General features: G+C 35.1%; 1 protein-coding gene across 2 annotated transcripts in view; it reads right to left on the reverse strand.

Annotated features, from left to right (window-relative positions):
- LOC150097155 (2-Hydroxyacid oxidase 1-like) overlaps nt 1-4,174 on the reverse strand; it is a 65,182-nt gene extending 61,008 nt beyond the window's left edge. The window contains exons 1-2 of one of the 2 annotated variants that reach the window (XM_090407219.1): nt 4,044-4,174; nt 2,099-2,191 (exon numbers count right to left, since the gene is read on the reverse strand). In XM_090407219.1, the coding sequence (XP_090263345.1) occupies nt 2,099-2,179 (81 nt within the window). In that variant the 5' untranslated portion in view covers nt 2,180-2,191; nt 4,044-4,174. The remainder of the gene's footprint in view (nt 1-2,098; nt 2,192-4,043) is intronic. The other variant, XM_090407220.1, reaches the window with a different exon arrangement.
- Nucleotides 4,175-20,155: the final 15,981 nt, after the last annotated feature.

The following is a 20,155-nucleotide window of genomic DNA, read 5'->3' on the forward strand; positions in this document are numbered from 1 at the left end:
GCTAACATTATCAAAATACAGCTAGTACAGAACAAGTGCTTGAGAATGATTTTGAACGCCCCATGGTATGCTAGTAACAATCAACTTCATAGAGATACAAATATTCCCTATATTTTCTCTTTCCTGCAATCCTTGGCATCTAAGTTCTTCCTAAAGATGTCCATAAACCAAAACGATTTGGTTCAGCAAGCTGCAGCATACGATGCATCGGACATATTCAAATATAAAAGACCAAAAGCTATATTAACCTCCTATAGCTATGCATAATCTCCATGCTCATTCAGCGCGAGCAAACTGCTCATAAATTTTACCCTTACTGTAACTGTAACTGATAGTGGGGAATATGAAAACCATCTTGCTTCACTCCTAAAGACATAAATGTCAATTGTCAATAGATAATTTATTTTTTCGTTTGGCCTTAACAGTAGTAAAGGCAATAGAACGTCTTTTGATGATCTCTAGGTTTTAATTTAATAACTCCTTTCTTTAGCATGGGTTGAACATAAGCTCATTCCACATGCTGTACAGCTGATGCTGGATGAATATGAAAAAATATAAAATTAATATTACTTTTGGAAGACAACTTTTGAAGTGCAATTGGGAAGGTATACACTCAGGATCAGAAGCATTTTTCGAATTCAAACTGTTCAGGACACTTCTGGTGTCTTTCTTATGAAAGAACTCAGGAGTTATGCAGTAAACTGTTCTTGGTTAAAGTTGTTCTTGATTGTCTGAGTAGGAGTTGGCTAAAAATAATTATTCCTTGTATTTGGGTGATGCTAAAATAGCACCATCTGAGTGTCAGAAAATTAAGGGCATGCAGTTTTGAGTGAACGAGTAGGAGGCATGCTTCCCACAAAGGGATCTATCCTTTGTCCATCTTGTGGCCTTGCAATTCCGGGGCATACCACTTTTCGGACTTTCCAAGCACAGAATGTGGTAGGGAGATTATTCTGTTATTCTTCGGGAGACCTCCAGGTGGGTTACTATCGTTCTGTCCTGTATACTACCTAGTGGTCGGCCTATAGTTTTATTGTTATACACTAAATGGGAGAGGTTAAGGATCCCTATATCGTGCTTGGCATGTCCATGACGCTGTCTCTCGTATTACAAGTAAGAAGAGAAGGGTAGAAACGGGATACTCCCTTTTTTAAATATGAACCCATTCACCAAAGTCAGTAGTGTATAATACATTAATATTAGTACTGTGAATGGGCTAAGGGTTAAACGATTCGGAAACCCAAATGTTTGTTTTTCTCTGGGCGTCATATGAAAGTCATCTGCCACCTAGGCTCTTGAGTTACGGGAGGATATTAGAATAATTATCATCCTGGTTGCCTAGTGGATTACGTATCTGTTCTTCGATTATCCGGCTATAGGTTCGAATTCTGCTGTGAACATGTTTTGTAAATGTCTTTAGGTAGTACATGAATTTTACATAAGGGAGGCCTGATGTTGAACAAGTTTCTTGTTTGGTCTTCGAATTATCTATCTCTTAGACCGCCCATAGTACTAATATATTATTTGGTAAGAGCCTCTTATGGGTTGAATCAGCATTTAAAAAAATAATATTATTTTTCTTGACATCGCAGAGGTCGATAAATTCCCCTTTGCCCTCTATGAAGGAAAACAAAGACAAGCTTGAGCATTGAAAAGTTATTCTTCAACCCATCCGTTCCCAAGGACGAATATAGTCCCGTGATTAGAGTCACAACGAATTAATGAAGCGGGCTTACCACTCCCCTGTTGCATCCTCTAAGGGCAAACATTTACGCGTGCAAATCTGTGTGTTCACGAGGCAAGTTTGCCTCTTCTGAGGGACAAAAAATTTGCCGAAGGAAACTCTCCTCCGGCAAAATCGAGTTCTTAAACCAAACTTACCGTTTGGTTTAAGAACTCGATAAAGGTTACTCACGTCACAGACGGGATTCGAATCGAGTCTTTCCCACCAAAGAGTTCGTTATTACCAACTGAGCTACAGAAACTCACTTGAAAAGTTAATTTAAGTGTGAGTAAACCAATCATTAATTACGTTGATGAATGCATCCTATAACTACTCACTTAACTACAATACAAATACTCAAATACAAATACTCACTTCAACCTGATCTCCTTTCGAACACTTAAAAGCCGCCAACTGCAGTAGTACAAGGAAAGTACACAAGTTCCTAATCACCATCGTCTTCTATTTCTGCAAAATCAACAACAAGAAAACAATGAATATCAATCGAATAGGACAGATTTTTACTAGCGTGGTTAACGAAAATATGCTAACCCTACAGTACAATATTATTGATATTATAAAACTCTATATTATTGATAAAAATGTAATTTATTAATGAGAAAACAGAACGTATTATCATATTTTTTCGATTAGTATTTTTTGTTACTTGAAAGTATGATATTTTTTCTCCTAATTGGAATATGATAATTAGATCATGAAAGATGAAGACAAGTTCAATACGCAAATAGTCGCTTTAATGTTGTATCTGATGATAAACCCTTCAAATATCAACAGACAGTTTTGTTCTAAGACATAATGTGCTCATTTAAGAGTCTTTTTATCTTGAATATCCCAGCTCGCTAAAACCCAAAGAAAGAAGGGCTTTAGCTAAAAAAAATGTAAATATTGCAAGTTAAAAATACTCATTACAAAAACAAATCGTTTGCAAACAAATAGTTTTAGTAGGCAAACTATTCAATAGGCATTTTTAACTGGATATCTGTCCTTAGGCCTTTGGCTTCATATAAACACACAAGAAACAACCCGAGTGTGCAGTACAAAGCTCTTCTTCTTATTGTGCTATCTTCTATCGAAGGTCAGCGACCATCTTGGCGAACAAACTGCGCTCTTGTGCTAATCTGAGCAGTTGTGCACTGCTCTTTCCTGTCCACGTCTTGATGTTGTCGAACCATGATATTCTTTTTCTTCCTCTAGTTCCTTTGCCACCAATTCTTCCTATCAAAATAGTTTGTAGAAGTTGGTATTGCTGTTTTTCATGATGTGGCCAAGATATGATGTTTTTCGTTTCTTGATTATTTGTACAAGATGTTTAGCTTTGCCACAATTTTTTCTGTCCATGATATCTTTAGCATTCTTCTGTATAGCCACATCTCAAAGGCTTCGATTTTCTTGATGGTTGTCGCCTTCAATGTCCATGTTTCAACTCCATAGAGCAGAATAGACCACAAGTAGCATTTCAGCATTCGGCATCTGACTTCCATGTTTAGGTCTTTATTACAGAATAGTGTTCTCATTTTCATGAAGGACTGCCGTGCAACTTCAATCCTTGTCTTTATATCTATTTCTGGATCCCACCGTTCATTAAGCCAGCAACCAAGATATTTGTATCTTGACACTTGATCAATATTTTTCCCATTGAGTGTCAGTTTCATTGATGAGGCTGGATGTTTGCTGATGATCATGTATTTTGTCTTGTTGATGTTTATATTTATATTTATAGTACAAAGCTAAGCCTACGTTTATTGCAGTAGGTAGGCATGCTGAGCTAAAGAGTCATTCAAATGCTGATCAAATTTTTTCTTTGTTTATATCGGTGGTTCTTAACCTTTTTTCCCTTGGACACTTGTATTAACACTATTTAAGTAATTAAAAAAACAAAGATGTCATGTGACATATTTATTTATTTATTTTTGAAATTTTTTCTATGTGTAACCTAAGAACAACGAGCTGTTGCTCTTAGGTTACACATAGGATTGTTCAACATTTTGTACTATAATACGATGCTTACAAATAAAATGTAAAATTGTCAAAAAAAAAAAAAAAGAGCAAAATCCTCCTGTTTTAAAAATGTCCCGTCATATAATTCTCATTATGTGTTTAGGCTCGGGTTTCAAATACATAGCAATGGGTTGTTTAAAATTTTTTAAACGGTTTAGCACGAGATGCAGAGGTTCTTACAACAGATGGCGCTGCAGTTTTACGTTAGTTAAAAATGATTTAACTGTAATTATCCCTGAATAACAGAAGTTCCTTTCTTTCTTTGGATAGCGTAAAATAAAGTAGATAGCTTGGCTCTTACCGTTGTGGGGAAATTCCTGGGGACAAATTTTCTTTGTCAGTACATCACAACTTCGAAAACGTAATCGATAATTGATCGCCGTTGCAAGGGAATGTCTTGGTCTACAAGGACGATACCACTGAGTCTTGTACTTGAAGAGCTCATCCCGGTAAACATGCTATCTGAAGTGTTATCAACCTCATGCGTTTACGCAGAACCATAGTGAGAGATGGACAGATGGTAATACAGGCTTACAGTATATCTTTTATCATGATTACTTCGAACATCAGTTACTACTGCCGATGTTTATTGCAAGATCGACGTCAACGCCATCTTATAAAATAATATTTACAGGAACGGAAACATAAAATTATTTATTGACATTTTTGTGTAAAACGTCAGCAAATAATTGACATTGTTTGTTGAGAACTAATTAATGTGTCAATGAAAATTACGTATCGCATCTAAACATATAAATTTTTTTCTAGAAAGAATTTAGCCAGATTTATCCAGTATTTTAATATTTCGTTTTCTACTGGACGAAATATATAATTTAGAAAAATGAAAGTGATTTGCAACCGAAATTATTTTAGCTAAATAAATACTACTTTTAATTCAGATAATGAAAATAGACAGAGAATGACGACATTCCGAAGGGAAAAAAAAAAAACATTTAAGAATTCTAAACCGCTAGACTAGAGAATGCAGAGTCGTTTGGTGGTTAAATTCTTTTCCATCACTAGAGGGCGCCTTAGGACATTCACCAAAATTATGCGGTACGGGAAGAAAATAGGCGTTAGCTTATTTATTTATTTTTTAACTGAAATATGGAAACTTGTTCATTATTACACCGAATTCTATTATCTGTCGCTCACGTTATTTCTGAAGGTCAACAAGATAATTCAGCGTGTGGGAGAAACATCAAGGTGAGACACGTTATCTCTTCCCTCTGCGTGCTAGCTCTGGCACTTATTTTCTCCTCATTAATTTTACGAGCAATAGATAAAAGCATCCCCAGAGCTGTCAGGAATATTTATCACGGAATTGGAAGAAAGTTCCCAAATGAAACGATGGGAAAAATGCAGGTGATTGCGTCAAGGACGTGGGAGATAAAACCCGGACGTTTTTCCAGTCATGTTGTGGAATTCCTTTTACTGGGGGCTTGGCAGTAGGTTGTAATAGTAACGGAACATGTAGCACATCACATATTCCAACGAGGTAGGTGAGGTAGAGTGCCCCCCCACACCCACCCACCAACAAAGCGCTTTAGCTTTGCCACAGAAGATAAAACTGTTTTCATCTGGGGGACAAGTTTTTATTTACGAGATAAAGAACCGATGTTGAATCTAAGTTGCAATGTTGCGTGCTGTGGATTGGAACTATTTAACAACATAAATATCGATTTTATTAATAATATCTGAAAATGCCATATATTAATAGTATAAAACATATAAATTTTGGGCCAAACTTTCATTGATTAAGCATTAGCAACACTCGTGCACACGTGGAAAGGCCTTCAGTTTGAAATTTTGAAATTAAATAAATAAGCATATTTTGGAAAGTCTAATAATAATAATAATAATAATTATTATTATTATTTTTATTGATTTCTAAAATATTTACACATCATCATCATCATCATCATGCATATCAAGGATTTAGGCCTAGCATGGCCTGTTCATTCTTTGAACACGTTCAAAGAATGAAAACGGAAAGATTACCAAAACAAGCCTTAACGTACACGCCATTAGCGAAAAGAAAACCAGGACGTCCTCTTAAAAGAGTTCCATTCATTTATGTTTATATTTTTTAATTTTTTCTATTAGTGATTCTTGGTTAATTCTTTCATAATTTCTTCGTTTCTTTTGTGATCAAATAGGGTATAGTTTGCAGTTTTTCTCACAAACTTCATTTCTGCTGTTGTTAATCTTTATTGTCCAGATTTCGCTTCCATACATTAAGACTGGTAGGTGTAATGTATTGTATTATTTTAGCCTGGTTTGTTTTTGTACTAGGTTTGGTTTAAATATAGAGTTAATTACACCTGTTATTTTTAAATATTTTGCAATTTTTAAGTGGCGTTTGCACTCTACAGCGCTTGACCGCACGACGAAAGGCGTTCGAATTTAGTCGCCGACTAGAGAAACTTTTTCTAACCCTTTTCTCGACCGGTTCCAGAGTTAGTCGATCTCTGGCAAGGGCTAGCGGTTTTTCCTCCCGGAAACTCGGGTTTTTCGTCCCGTAAACTCAAGAAAATCGACCGTCGAACCCACACTATTTTCAGACATTAAATATATTGTTAGGGTTATGGACCACCAGATGGCGGCACTTACTACCCGCCTTCTTCACTGCGTGCCGATTAATTAGTGATAACCTTGGGCCAGCTATCTCTGATTTGCTACTAGTGGAGACTGAACTGCCCATTCAGTCTAAAAAGTTAGATAGGGCTAAAAAACTGCCTCGCCTACTCCCTATACGGGAACAAAAAGCCGTCAGCTGATTTTTTTTTTTTTTTTGCAATTTTGAATTCATGTGTTCTAAGATCTTGTTATCTATTACTATCTTAGTTCTTGCTGGATCTTGTCCTTTAAAGGCCATAGTTTTTGATTTTTCTGTTGATATGTTTCTGGTGAAAGTTTGATATACCTTGATGGAAATTTTTATTCTATTTTATTATTATTTCATTTAAGTAAATATTAAAAAGCGTTGCTGAGAGGGGACATCACTGTCAAACCCCTTGGTTTATCTCTCTCGTATATGAGAGCTCGTGATTTAATCTTATTTGTATTTGATTATTTTCACATATATTTGTGATAGCTTTTAGGATATTATTTGGTATTTGTCTTTCTTTTAATATGTTAAATAATATGTTTCTTTTAACTTTGTCAAATGCTTTTTCAAAGTCAATAAATGCAATATGTGTTCTAAATTGTATTCTCTTCTTTTCTCTATTATTAATTTTAGGCAAAAGGCCAGGTCAATACATGATCGTTCTTTTCTAAATCCATTCTGTACTTCTAAAATAAAGTTTTCGGAATATTTCATTAGTTTGCTATTTAAAATTCTGCTATATATTTTGTAACAGGAATTCAGTATACTGATACCTCTATAGCATAGGTTCCCAAAGTGGGCAGTACCGCCCCCAGTGGGTACTGAAGCCTTCTGGGGGGGGGGGGGGGGGCTATAGTGGGATCAGAAGCATTTCGGTGCGTTCAGGCGGTCTAGGGGTCGGTGGCTCTTTATAGAAGAAATTAATAATATATATTTAAAAATTAATTATTTTCGTCATTTTGCGATTAGATAATCATTCAAAATTTAAATATTGAATTTTAATTCATCTTATGCCCGTCTTACACGATCAATTTTTTTATCAATTTTCTATTTCAATTATTTAATCATTTGAAAATTTACCATGTCAGATAGAAATAGATGTCAATTTTCTAAGTCAATGAGAAAATAGAGCATGTATATATATGTGTATAATAGGGGGGAGTTACAAAATTTAATGGGGGCGTTACAAAATTTATGTCTTGCAAAGTGGGCGGTGCCCGAAAAAGTTTGGGAATCTATGTCTATAGTTTTTAGGGTCATCTCTATTACCTTTTTTGAAGATAGGAATCACAATTGCTTTTTTCCATTCTATTGGGGGTTACCAGTTGTATAAATTTTATTTAAAAATAATAAGAATCTTTCTTTGAATCTTGTTCCTGCATGTTTTTAGTTGTGAACCGAGCTTACCTTCTCCAGGTGATTTCCCGTTTGTTGTTTCTTTCAGAGTGATTTCTAATTCTTCTTTAGTTATTTTCTTTTCATTTTCATTAATTGTTTGCCAGTTGTCTTTTTTAAAATATTTGTCTGTCCACAATTCTGTGTAGTAATTTAGAAATTCTTCTAATTTCAATTCGGTGTTTAATTTTATTTTTTCTTTGGTATCTGCATTTAAGTGTTTCGAAATCTTATATACATTGGGTCTTATTTTATATAAATCATGTTCTAAATTAGATACAAATTTGTTCCATGATTTAACCATTTAACTTAACTATTTATGATAGACTGCTTTTTCTATTTTGATTATTTATTTGATTGTATCATCCCAGATCTTCAGTTTTTTCCTTTTATTGAATGTTTTCGTCTTTCCTAAGCTTTCATTTGCTGCTGCATTTAGTATCGTTTTTATATTAAGCCATTCTATTTCTATTTCTTCATTTTGATTTATTTTTATCTAGATATTGGTCAATTCTTTGTTCATATAGCCATTGTACATTTGTGTCATGCAATAGTCTAGTTGTATAAACAAATATTTCAAATTTTCTTTCTGTTCTTGTTACTTGTAGCCATTTAGGTGGTAATCTTAATTTTATTTTAACAAGGAAGCGGTCACTGCTTATTTCATATCCTCTGTGAACTCTAACATCTAGTGAAAATTTTGATGTCTTTTCATTTGATATAAAGTAATCTAATACTGATTTCCATCCTCTTGCTGCCCAAGTGTATTTAAATATGTCTTTATGTTTATAGAAGGAATTCATTATTTTTAGGTTATTATAAATTACAAAGTCAATCAATTTTTTACCATTCCTGTTAAGAGTATATTCTCCATATCGACCCTATATATATAAAATGATAAGCCTTTTTATGTCACGTTTGTATATCACGTTCTTATGTCACGTGTGTATGTCATATTTGTATGTCACGTTTTTTTGAAACGTTTTGAAACTCAGGAGCTACCCTGAGTGTCGAGTCTTCAAAATTCGAGTCATCAGAATTCAAGAAGAATCGGCCTACCAGTTCGGAACTCGGGAGATTGGGTGCCGTAGGCGCCAGGAGGGCCTAGCCTTCCCTAGTTATTATTATTAATTTTCATGTTTCCAATTCCTGCATTTAAGTCTCCTGCTAAAATTACGTAATCATTTCTGTATTTTATTTATTTTATTATATATGTTTTGTAGCTGATTATAAAAATCAATATTTATTATCCTGTTCTCTTCCTTCTTCTGGGGCATATAAACCAATTATTGTTAAATAGCCTCCATCTATTTTTATTCAAGCTTCTATTATTCTTCATTTCATAATTTATAATGTTTTAACTGTTTTGAAAGGGAGTTATGAATTCAAATCATGACTCCTGCTTGTGCTCTTTGGTCTCTGTCAACTCCACTGTATATCACATTAAAATTTTCGGTTCTCATGGTTCCTTTTAATTTCTTTTTTGTTTCAGTGATTACTGCTATTTTAAAATGTCTTTCATTTAATAATTGGTCTAATTCTGTTTCTTTATATGCTATTCCTCTTATATTCCAGTTTGCTATACATACTTTATTTTGTCGTTTACATTTTCGTTTTACCTTTTCCATTCCAGGGTCGTTTTTCCATAGATTTCCATAGAAACATATTTACACAATTACAATAATCGTCTTTAGTGACATTCCAACTTGTAATGTTTACAAAATTCAGCACTGAGTGCTGCATATGTGATTCATTTTCTGCATAGCATTTCAATTAAAATTTTGATAATAATACTTTTTTACATCTATACTTACAACACGTGTTCTTCTAATATTAATAATGAAGCTTACACGGAATTTTGAATAAAGGATAATAATAATAATAATAATAATAATAATAAAATCAGCTAACGCCTTTTTATTCCCGTATACGGGGAGTAGGCGAAGCCATTTAACCCTATCTAACTTTTGGAGACTGAGTGGGCAGTTCAATCTCCACTGGTACCAATCAGAGATAGATGGCCCAAGGCTATCACTAATTAAGCAGTACTCAGTGAAGAGAGACGGCTCAAAATGTGCCGCCATCTCGTGGTCCCTAACCCTAACACAATATATTTTTAATGTCTGAAATAATGTGGGTTCTACGGTCGATTTTCTTGAGTTTACAGGACGAAAAACCCGAGTTTCCGGGAGGTAAAACCTGCTTGCCCGTGCCAGAGATCGACTAACTCGGGAACCGGTCGAAAAAAGGCTTAGAAAAATTTCCTCTAGTCGCCGACTAGACTCGAAACCAAGTCTTCCTTCGTGCGGCCAAGCGCCGTGGTTGGCAAACGCCACATCCACTGAGCTACACAGGCTCTGATAATAATAATAATAATAATAATAATAATAATAATGATAATAATAAATAATAATAATAATAATAATGTCTCAGATAAATTACGCACAGATGACTATTACAGACATTTTTGCATGTTTACACGTTATGTATAAAATAACAATTTTTCTATTTTCATCGTACAGACTATTTAAATATTTACAATTAATGTATATTACACTTGATGCTCTGCACATTATACTGTAGGCAGTTTAAGGCACATTATTTCTTTTCAATATTTTTTTCTCTTTGGATACAAATTCATATACTTAATATCTGTATCTTCATTATTATTATACACCGTATTGACTGTTTTGTTATATAATTTGCACTCTTTGATTATGAGGATTACGTGTGGATGAGTGAGGCGATTTTTAATCCAACCTACTTCGACGTTTGGGTTAGCTTTTATGAAGAGAGTGGGATTAGCCTTCACTATTTATGTTGCTTGCTACTGTTTATGTATGGGATGTAGGCATTGGATGCTAGTGATTTATAATGTGTATATTAGTGTTAATGGTATATTAACTTTGTTGGTATATTTTCCAGAGTTCGTGTTTTAATGTTCTGTAGTTGTCTATGTGTTTTAAATTTCTTCGTAGGTTGTTGAGTAGCGTGGGTATCTGATGTGATCTCACAAAAGAACCGTATGAGTTGTTGAAGGGTGTGGGGATGTAGAGAGTTGTTGTAGGTCGTGTTATACGATATGTGTCTCTGTTGTTTCGATAGGTGATGTTGAAGTAATTCCTTGTTAATGTCATGTAGTGTTTCAGGTTTTTAATGCTCAGGATTCTGCGTGTTGCCATGTGCTGGTCGGATATTGGTTATAAGGTGTTATAAGTTATATTGGTTATAAGGTGTTGCGTATAAGGTGTCCAAATCTCTGTTGACACAATTTTCCTATGTAATATTTCTAATTTTGTTGAGTAGGGATTCGCAGATACCGTGATATAGGACTTATTTTTATATTAGACGGAATAATTTCTTTTACTTGGAAGAGTTTCGCTGCGATGATGCGAAGTTTAGTATGTAAGTATTCTATATATTTTGTCCATTTAAGGTGGCAATCTATGTAAGACCGAGGTATTTTGCATGTGTTACAGGTTTGATTTCGGAACATTGGCAGGTATTTTTATGTTATTTTCCTATGTAATATTTCTAATTTTGTTGAGTAGGGATTCGCAGATACCGTGATATAGGACTTATTTTTATATTAGACGGAATAATTTCTTTTACTTGGAAGAGTTTCGCTGCGATGATGCGAAGTTTAGTATGTAAGTATTCTATATATTTTGTCCATTTAAGGTGGCAATCTATGTAAGACCGAGGTATTTTGCATGTGTTACAGGTTTGGTTTCGGAACATTGGCAGGTATTTTTATGTTAATACAGCGGTATGTGTGACAGTGTATCGATATTGGTGCGGAGCACAGGATTCTCCGGTTGTGTATTATTAACATCTGTGTTTTGGTGCCGTTGATTACAATTGTGTTTTAGTAGAAGTATGCTGTGATTTCATTTAGGTCTTGTTGTGCTTTGGAGAGAGTCGTGTTGATGTCTGTGTGGATTGCGAGTAGTGCGGTGTCATCTGCGTATTGAAATATTTGGCTTCTTATGGATATGTTATGAACATCGTTAATGTATATATTGAATAGAGTGGGTGATAATATGGCACCTTGAGGTACACCGTGTTTTACTTGTATACTCCGATTGTGACATGTAGCTATTTTTGTTATTTGTGTTCTGTTTGAGAGGTAGTCTTTGAACCATGTATGCAGTGTTCCTCTTATACCTATTGAGTATAGTTTGGTGAATAACACTGTTTTTGTCGAGAGCTTTGTTTATTGCGTCGGTGATGTCTTCTAATAAAGTGATGATGCTTTTTGTTTTCTGAAAGTGGTATTGGTTTTGTGAGATGATGTTGTACTTCTGTAGACAGTTCTGTAGCCTGGTGTGTGTTATTTTTTTCTAGAACTTTTGAGATGACTGGTAGGGTAGCTATTGGTCTATAGTTCTGAGTATCGTTTCTTTTGCCATGTTTGTATATTGGCGTAATTACTGCAGTTTGTAGTTGTTGTGGAATAATGGCTGTGTCGAATATTATGTTCACGAGTTTCAAAAGTATTGGATTTATTTGTTCAAAGTGTGTTATAAGGTCTGTGAGTCTTATTTTGTCTATTCCTGGAGTGGTCTTTGGTTTTGGTTGTAGGATTGCTTCTTTCAGTTCCTGTTTTGTTATGGGTGGAAAATACATCGTTTGTTGTTGACTTTGTGTCGGTAGTTTTTTGTCGATCGTTGGTAGTTTGTCTTTTTTTAGTTGTGTGATATTGTTTGTGAATTCATGGTTGAATGAGTCTGTTAGTTCCGTTTATTTTGTATCCTGACAGAAACTTTTTTGCAATAAAATCTTGTGCTGAAGTATTCTTTTTTCGAGTTACTAATTCGTTGAGTGTAGCCCATGTTTGCTTCATGTTGTCGTTATATTCCATGAAGTTTTGGAAGTGGTAGCGTCTTTTTGCCCTATGAATGTTTGCTGTTAGTCGATTTCTTGTGTTTCTGTATAATGTTTGTAAACATGTGTTACTGGGTGACATTTTTACTTTTTTGCATAGATTTTCTTTTACAATAATGCCATTGTAAAGGTGTGTAGACTTTGTTGCTTTTTTGTATATTTGTGTGAACTTTAGTTGGAAATTCTCATATAATGTTGCAGGATAATTTATTTTAAGTAGGCAATTCCAGTCTGCATTTTATACAAGGCTGTCGACAATGCTCTTTAATATAATCGAGTTTTGTGAATTTTGTGGTGGTGAGGGGGGGGGGGGGTAGGTAACGTAATAAAATGAAGTTGAGACAAAGTAGTGATCGGCAATTTTGATGTTAATTACTGATGATGTATATGTATGGATGGGAGCCCGTATGTTGATATGATCAATGCATGATGATTGTGTTAGTGAGTTACTGAGTATTTCTTTTCTTGTTGGGGAGTTAATGGTGGGGTTTATGTTGTACTGACTTAGTATATCAAGTTATGTGTTAGTGCTTGAAGAAGTGTGGTCAAGAGTATTTATGTTAATGTCTCCTATTAGGATTAGCCTGTGTGTTGTACGGGGGTTCGATGCCGCTTCGCCATGTTTGTAACTCGTGAAGAAAATTGAGTGGATTTTTGTCTGAGGGTCTGTATATTATGTTTATTTTGTATTTGATACTATATTTGTCGCTAATTGTGATTTCCAAAATGAGTGTTTCCGCGTGTTCGAAATGAGTTTGTTTTTCAATCACATTGTATTTTTCTTTGATAAATGCCACTATGCCACCTTCTCTTTTGTTTGGTCTACAAAAGTTGCAATTATTATAGCAATTATAGGTTTTGTAATTATTAATGATGTATGCGTAAATTCTGTGTGGTTTATTGCAACTTTGGTCAGTATTAGCGCATCTATGTTTGCCAAGGTGTAGTTGAGCAGTGTTATCAGTGTAAGCCAGTGTTTTTCATACTTCTTATGTTTGTGTGTCTGATAGTGAAGTTGATATTGGTGAAAATGTTGTCTGATCATTTCTTCAAAGAGTTAAAGACCTTCAAGTTTATATTGTCTGACTGGATATGTTCGCGTATATTTAGGTCTCCATATAGTTTTTAAGTGATTGCTAATCTTGTTCTTAAGGATGTGATGAGTTAGTGTTTTATATTAGTAGGCTGTGTAGGTCGGATTCTCTTGCAATTATATAAACTGGAGTGTTTTCATGCTTTCTCATAAATATCTGTGAATCCTTAGTCCACAGGAACTTGTAGTTGTTCTCTGTTTTTGTCTTCCTTGCTAAACGATTTTTAAAGTATAGAGTCTAGTGTTCAGTTATATAGATTGAGGTTGGGGTTTCTTGTCAGGATCAATGTTGTCATACTTGTTTTCTTGCTTTCAGCAAGAATGGAGTCTCTCAGACTTCTGCTGGTAAAACGAGCGATGATATTGGTGGTGATATCGCTTTGTATTTCGTGGGTCTCGGTTAACAGAGGCGATGTCTGTGGTTGAGACTTGAATGCCAATTTTGCGGTTGCACTATGTTGCTTAAATCTTCTGTCTTTTCTTTTTTATTCCCTTAATTTGAAGTTCTTTTTTTCTTTCTTTTTGTAGCATGTGCTCCATTTGACACTCGAGTCTGTTTGCCTCTTTCCGCAATTCTTCGTTTTCGCGCTTGCGCGTTTCATGTGTTTCTATCGACATCGTTAATGTTGTCTTTATTTCTCGCACGGTTCCTAACATTTCTTCAACTGTCGTGTTATAGTACTGTATGTGATGTTCATACTCCTCGAATTTTTTTGTTAATTTGTTCCATGTGTGTATTTAGCAATTATTTAACCATAAGTTTGAAAGAGTCTAAATTGTCTATAATTTTAGAATCAGGAAGGGACTTACTTTGATGTGTGTCGTTGCTTTTCTTTGGTGTCTGTTCTTTGTTCTTCATCTTCTCACGGTATTGTAGACAGCCATTCGGTCTTTCGCGGGTCCTTTTGCTTTCCACGTGCTTTCCGAGATCCCGGAACATTGGAAGTGTTGTCTTCGGCCACATCCAGAACAATGCGGCCCATCCCCTTCGTCGCTTAATGGCTTATTGCACTTGTTACAGCTCATTGTGCTTGACCTTCGCTGTCTCAGTGACCTTTGGACTTTCTTCTTTTCAGCGACTGTATTGTGACTTTTAAAATGGCGACGTCCTTTGATCTTTGTTGGTTGGTGATAGCAGTTCACTCTATGACTTTCAGCACACAAAATTTGGATATTACTTAGCCGATTTTGATTATTTAAACGTCCCTGTCTTCAGGGTGACTAGTGGAATTAAACAGCAGCACTTTCAAATTAGAAACATGAGTTAAAACCACTTTAAACCTACATAAACGGCAGCAGCGATAACATCGTGCGTGCATCCGTCTGCCTACACAACGCCCTCTGTGTATAATAATAATAATAATAAATCTAATGACTATGCATCATTATGCATTTCATTCACGAAGTGATGTTGACCGGTTGTACCTACCAAGAAGAATAGGTGGACGATGTCTGCTACAAGTAACATAGACTGTAAAAGAAGAAGAAGAAGAAATTCGTTTAAGAAGTTACATCAACAATAGCTCTGAGCAAATGCTTTAAGCAATTACACAAGAGGGTCTTCTAAAATCAGCCGAAAAATAATTCGATTACATAAAAGAACAGCAAAATTGACCGATATGTGCGCTGGCAAAATAAACTCTTGCATGGCCAATTTATTCGAGATACTGAGGACAAAATTGACGTGAACATGAGGTTGCAATGGCTACAAGATGGATATATTAAGACAGAAGCAGAAGGGTTTATTCTAGCAGCTCAAGAACATTCATTACAAAGTAATGCAATGAAAACAAAACATCAATAATAACAGCAAATGCAGATTATGCGATCATAAAGATGAGACTGTAGAACATCTAATCAGTGCCTGCAGCAAGACAGCCCAAACTGACTATAAATACCTCCATGATCAAGTAGCCAAAATAATTCATTGGCATGTATGCAAAACATATGCCTTTCCTACTTCTGATAACTGGTGGCAGCATAAAATAGAGACTGTATTGGAAAACGTAACAGCAAAAATTCTCTGGGACTTTAGAATACAAACCGATCAGCATTTGGAACACAATAGACCTGACATCACAATTATCGAATATCGACAGGTTTGGATTATCGATATCGCAGTTCCCAGTGATAATAACATTAACAACAAAGAATTGTAAAAAATTACTAAATATCGAGATCTAGCAATCGTTGGATAGGTATTTACAGCAATTAAACATCAACGAAGTGACTCCATATGTCCTACAAAACGGCATTACTTGGAACAGTCCATATTTTACGGCGCAACCTGACGGACTATTCTTAGATTCTTGGGTAGAATCTGAATTGTTCTGTGTCACCAGTCAAATTCTTGTTTGAATGGTATCTTGTTTAGACTGTATATCAATTATGTGAATACAGTAATAACAATAAACATTCCACTGGCTAATCATAGGAGAAGACTGGGATGCTTAGGCAAAGAACTTGAGCCACCTTTGCTCGAGTTGCCATTTACATTTACTACTTTTCGTTGCGTGTTTACGGAACTCGTCTTACCTGAATTTGTAAACGAACGTAGCTCATCCTCGGTAGCTATCAGTAACGATATTCTTATCAGCAAGATCTTTTTCTCAGCGGAAACCTCTCCCTGCGTTTTTATCTTATCCGACCACAAATGTCGTAGAGAATTTAAGCCAAATAGAGGAAATAATTCAAGGTCAGTTATTTATTATTATTTTATTTATTTTTCATATGACATTAAATTAAAATTTTTCCCCTCAAAATTATACAAAAGACACGTTTAACCAAAAAGCATAAACTTATCCTGGTTACAAATGTTTATATTACTGTACGAATACATTATGGCATTAATTAATTTCTAAATTTATATCCTTGCCTTACAAAGATATAAAAAATGGTAATATTCTTGCAGAAATATTCGTATGTACTCACTGATCGGATTTTTCTATTTATTTATGTTAGCTTCGTTACGTGTTAAGCGAGGGGAGAGGGAATAAGCTGCTAAAAATGCCTCCGTAGCTCCCTCGGTGCTTATACACATCTAAAGACACAATCTTCCACGGTCTATGTTATTTGCAGCAGACATCGTCCACCTATTCTCCTTGGTAGGTACAACCGGAAACCGTCATGTTCCATAATAATCCCCTAGTGTAGTAGTAATGTTATCACTCCACCAACATTGATTTCAGGAGGAAACCCCCCCCCCTCACACACACACACACACAAAGTTATTAAAGATTTTTGGGACCAAAGAGGTGTGGTGTTTATGTGTTATTCCTTTTTGTGGTTTTTAGGGATTGTTCATTTCCTGTTTAAGTTTCTGCAAGAAGTATTTCGTCTACGGATTTTAAAAACAGTAGTATCCTATAGGTGCATGATTGATTGTAAAAGCGGTAAGATATTTAATAGCGTGGATTTGAAGTGTCCCTAAATTGATTGATTCTTGGAACGTCAGCCTATTTTGAAGAGGAATCAGAGGTATCACGTGCTGTGATAGTTCCGCTCCAGTTTACAATACTTAACTGTATTTTTAACACAGGATCGTTGTAGTACAGTAGCGAACAAATTAATCCGAGCACTCACATTTTAAAGAAAAAAATTAATTTCGCAAGAAAATAAGCACAAAAATTAAACTACAACGTTATCAAATAATTTACATGTGCTTCTCTGTTCCTAATAAGTTCATTAATTCGCTTAGACATGAAATCTATCTACCAACGTGCAACACAGTTTTCTTATTTCTTCATCTGGAAACCATATTTTTATAATGGATTGCATTAAGTGATACTTTGTATCACAATTTAAATATCCAAGTCTCTTTTTCACTATGACTCACAAGCGTTCTAGTGAGTTAATGTCTGGAGAGCTACCTGGCTTATCAGGAGAGTTACAATTGCTTCCAGTAAAGCAACTGGATGTTGTGATTTCTGAGGAACTCTTTCACTGTTTTGGTAGTGTGATATGGAGAGAGATTCTGTTGGAAGATGAGTTCTTTTTCTTTCTGGATCTGTGGGACCACTCTTGTCTTCAATGGTTTTATGTATTGGTCACTTTCCATCATGCGGTCAACAGGTACAAGTGATTCTGGACTGTCTTGTGTAAAACAACCCCAGCAAAGCCTTTTAGCTGGGTGTTTAGGAGCTTGTTGAACGTGGGCAAAAGAAGTCTTCTCAGCTGCTCATCCGCGAGAATAGAGTACTCGTTCTCCTTGGACAAAGAAACGGCTTTCATCTGAGGATATGACCTTCTTTCACTTCTCAACAGTTCAATCTTTGTACACTTTTGTCCCCAGGCTCCTGTGGGCAAAATGTGCAAAAGTAGTCTGGGGGTTGTCCTACCTGCTTCCAAAAATCTTAGACGGACTATCATGTAAGAAACATTAATCCCACTAGCTACCAAGTTTCTATTTAAGTCTAGAGCAGACAATCTTGGATTCATTTTGCTTTTTCTGACTAGTAAACGTAGTTTCCCTTTTTCGTCCACATTTTACTTTTCTGTCAAGAGAAAAGCTACCTGTTTTCCTAAACCTCTTTAAAATCGCTTTGACTGTACCCAAACCAACACCAAAGTCATTGGCAATTTGTCTTTGGGTCATCGATGTGTGCTGAAAAAGAGTACATATTTTTGAACGCCTTCTTGGAGATGTATCCATTTTGTAGCTACACAATGAATGAAACATTACAAATGTCAGCATGTTTACACTATTAAAAATACACAACACTATTAACAAGCATCACGGATTCAGTTAAAACACCGGCACTCAACCAAAATAGTGAACTAAAACCAAAACCAAAATTATTGTGAACTGAAACAAAAACCAAACCAAAACCAAGATATTGACGAAAATTCAGCTTCTTCCGATTAATTTGTTGGCTACTGTAGATTACTAACAGTACCAGTCCATGCAGTGAATCCTGGAGAACACCAGAGTATAATGGCTTTGTTTATTTTCATTGTTTCTGTTATAAAAATGAATCCTCGAAAGAAATCCATTGCGAATAAAACCGAGTACGGGGAGCTCCATTATCCTTAAAAGATCAGTAAACATTTGGTTCCCAGTTGTTTACTGATCAGATGGTTTATCAATTTATCAGTATATTTATAAATATACTGATACACTGAGAACAAAAGTTCTAGAAAACCGGCCGAAATAGTCGTCAACTAGAATCGAACCTATAGCAGCTTTTCTTGGACGGTCGAGTGCAATGGAAGCAACTGTAATTTCCACAAGGATACAAAGGCACCGTTCTGATGTTCAGAAAATCGTTGTTAGTTTTAAACCTGTCATTACCATGCTTCCATTTTTTTAAACAAAATATCACGGAATACTGTGTGAAAGATTTCTTAGGTCTAGAAACATTGCTAAAGTTAGTACATGTTGATCATACGACGAATAGATAAGTTAGCATGCTAGATACTATAGTTTCTCTTTGAATCCAAGCTGGTTCCAACAGGAAAAAGGTTGTTTAACCTAAAAATTTTAATCGCTTAATATTTTCTAGTTTCTCTAATATTTTAGAAACAAAACCAAACAAAAATCCTGGAGAAGATAGATATTAGTTTGTGATTTTTAAGATCATTTTTGCATAACTGATACTTTTTTGTTTTATGAAACTTCTCTTATCATAGTTAACTTAAATGCTGTTGGAAACACCCGTCATCAGAAATAAATTAGAAATGTAAACCAAAGGTGTAAAAATACATCTGACGCCATGCTGACATTTATACATTCATACACACAACAGTGGAATAGTGTTCAAGTTACGTTATAATATTTCGCTTGCATTCTCGCAGTTATGGGGAAAATATTGAGAACTCCCTCATTTTAGAACTACAATTGACTAGTGGTCATTAGCATTATTTATACGACTTCAACTAACCTTTACAGAAGTAATGATCGAATTCATCTGTTGCAGTGTTTTAGGTTCTGTATTATTCCTGGTTTGTCGTCCAACCCCCTCGGAAAAATGCAATTGAGAGTTCCGTTACTATTATAAACTATTGCCATTGTGTACTAATTGCAATATTCTCAGAAATGCTACTTAATTTATGTTTTAATGCTGTGGGTTTATTTTAGGGCACTGTCAGCTCTAATATCTTTGGATGGTGACTGCAGATTGATTTCGATGGCTCTTGGAAAGTCAGCTAATTGGTTGATTTGATACTACCGCCATTTGCACTTTGGCATAGCCTTTGAATTCTCTGGACGGGATATTTACGTATTGCTGAAGACCATACTTGGCTAATAAGTCAATGTAACCCCTAGAAATAACAATTACTACTTCCTGGCAAATCATTGCATATATCATTAATTTAAGACAGTACTATTATAAACTATTGCCATTATGTACTAATTGCAATATTCTCAGCTGTTTTCTTTATTCCATATTAAAGCAGCATTGCTATCTCACTCTGCACGGTTCAGTTT

Source organism: Typopeltis vanoorti, chromosome 17 (assembly GCF_054136105.1).
Source record: "Typopeltis vanoorti isolate ZY-2024b chromosome 17, IOZ_Tvanoo_1.0, whole genome shotgun sequence".
NCBI lineage: Eukaryota > Metazoa > Arthropoda > Arachnida > Uropygi > Thelyphonidae > Typopeltis > Typopeltis vanoorti.